Source organism: Pundamilia nyererei, unplaced genomic scaffold (genome assembly GCF_000239375.1).
Source record: "Pundamilia nyererei isolate P.nyererei 1_Seehausen unplaced genomic scaffold, PunNye1.0 scaffold02745, whole genome shotgun sequence".
In the NCBI taxonomy this organism is placed as follows: domain Eukaryota; kingdom Metazoa; phylum Chordata; class Actinopteri; order Cichliformes; family Cichlidae; genus Pundamilia; species Pundamilia nyererei.
The window spans coordinates 1-1898 of record NW_005190146.1 but is presented as its reverse complement, the minus strand read 5'-3'; the positions used below and the strand labels follow the sequence as shown (position 1 = coordinate 1898).

General features: G+C 46.9%; 1 protein-coding gene across 1 annotated transcript in view; it reads right to left on the bottom strand.

The window, feature by feature from the left end:
• LOC102203822 (olfactory receptor 52A1-like) overlaps positions 1-1758 on the bottom strand; it is a gene marked incomplete at its 3' end in the record, with an annotated part of 4633 nt that extends 2875 nt beyond the window's left edge. Inside the window, exons 1-2 of the mRNA XM_005755734.1 lie at positions 1336-1758; positions 37-206 (exon numbers count right to left, since the gene is read on the bottom strand). Coding sequence (XP_005755791.1) covers positions 37-206; positions 1336-1758 — 593 coding nt within the window. The remainder of the gene's footprint in view (positions 1-36; positions 207-1335) is intronic.
• Positions 1759-1898: the final 140 nt, after the last annotated feature.

Here is a 1898-nt window from a genome sequence, read left to right as displayed (position 1 = left end):
CTGTGTTCGTGACAGGATAGGTATCGGGTCCAGTACTTCCTGAACTGCTCATCACGAAAGCCATAGATCATGGGGCTCAGGAAGCGAGGGATGATGTAGACAAGCAGGAAGAAGATGTATCGAATCTCCAGGCTCAGCTGAGGGAAGAGAGAGATCAGAGCCGCCTGGAGGGAGGGAACCACAAAGGCGAGCATGCACAGCAGCAGCTGAAACAAAAACAGAGTGTAGATGAAGCTGATTTATGCCTCTGGACTCAGATATTTTCAGATATATGTTCCTTTAACTGTTCAGGGGATGTGGTAAAAGTAACAATAGGGACAAAAAAGGACAAAGAGGCAAAACTGGCTTCTTTGTAGGTTGCTGGTTGCACCGGCAGCGGGCAAAGCCGGGTCTTCCAGATTCTTCTCCACAGCCACACGTTCCAGCTCCAGCTGGAATGTGTTTCCAGGACAGCCAAGACATGGTGTTCCAGTTCAGATTCCCAGGAGGTCAACTGCCTGAACCACATCAACTGACCTTACTGTAAAGAGGATGCAACATGGAGGAGCAGCAGCTCTACTCCAACATCCTTCCAGATCTTTAAGCTCCTCACTCCATCTCTAAGGCTAAGCCCATGCACCCATATGAAGCAAACTCATTTCAGCTGCTTGTATTCATGACCTTACTCAGATTTCATTGCCATAGCTGAGGGTTATAATGTAGATGGACTAATAAATCAAAATCTGTGTTCCAATGCCCACATTGCTGCTGATGCTGTTCCAGTCCACCTGTCCAACTCACTCTCCACCTTCCCATCACTCATGAATAAAATCAGGTTCTCAGACCGATGAATTTTCGCAGTACACCAGACTGGTGGCTCTGGGGAACTCGGCTGTAACCCTTCTCCAAATCTACAAAACAATGTAGACTGGACGGTCAAACTCCCACGATGCCTCCAAAAGTCCCACAAAGGTGAGGATCAGCTCTACTGTTCCATGGCCTGTTTGGAATCTGCTTTGCTCGTCATGGATTTAAGGGCAGTGCCTCCTTCCCATCAGCCAGAAACAAACTGTCCCCAGTAAACTGAGTAGTACCCTGATAATTGGAGCAATTATACAACAGTCTCAGTTTTTTAAAAATGGCACCTTCCACACTCTGTCTCCACCTCCTACTTGTTTGTTGTTTTGGGAATTTTCTTTTAAATTCAAGATAGAATTAAGTAAACGGTTTAAAAATCTCTTTGCTCTTCATCACACCATCTTTGAACATTTAAGGGGGAACTAGTGATAAAGGCAGATGATAATGTTTGGTGAATGGTGTCGATTCATAAATGCTTTTTCATGGTGTGACACCCACCTGCACCCCGTGAAGCAGCACGGTGTTCCTGGCTCTCTTCACAGAGACGAGGCTTGTTGAGACAGCCTGCGCTGTCAGCATGATCTTACAGTAGGTGTAGAGCAGCGCAAGGGCCACAAAGGAGAGGTAAGTCCCGTCAAACACACAGTTCTTGTAGTAAATGGACTGGTCACGAAAAAGAAGTGAGTGGTCACAAAAAATCTTGGTGTGGAAGAAACTCGGAGGCTCCTTGACGATTGTGATGAGGAGGTCGGTGATGGGCGGGGTGATGGTGAGGATGACGATGACGCAGATGAGGAGGAGAGTGCGAGGGATGTTACACATCTGGCTGTAGTGCAGAGGGAAACAGATGGAGATGTAGCGCTCCACGGCCATGCCGGCCAGGATGAGAGGGGTGGAGCGCGTGGTGAGGATCGCTGTCATGATCTAAGGATGGGAGAGGAGGGTGGAGGGAGAGCAGAAAGGTTAATAATGGTGTATAGTAGTTAATTTGTAGATCACAGAGTTATATTCTTCTTTACTACCTGTTGTGGATTATAAATCAATGATAACAGTATTCATAC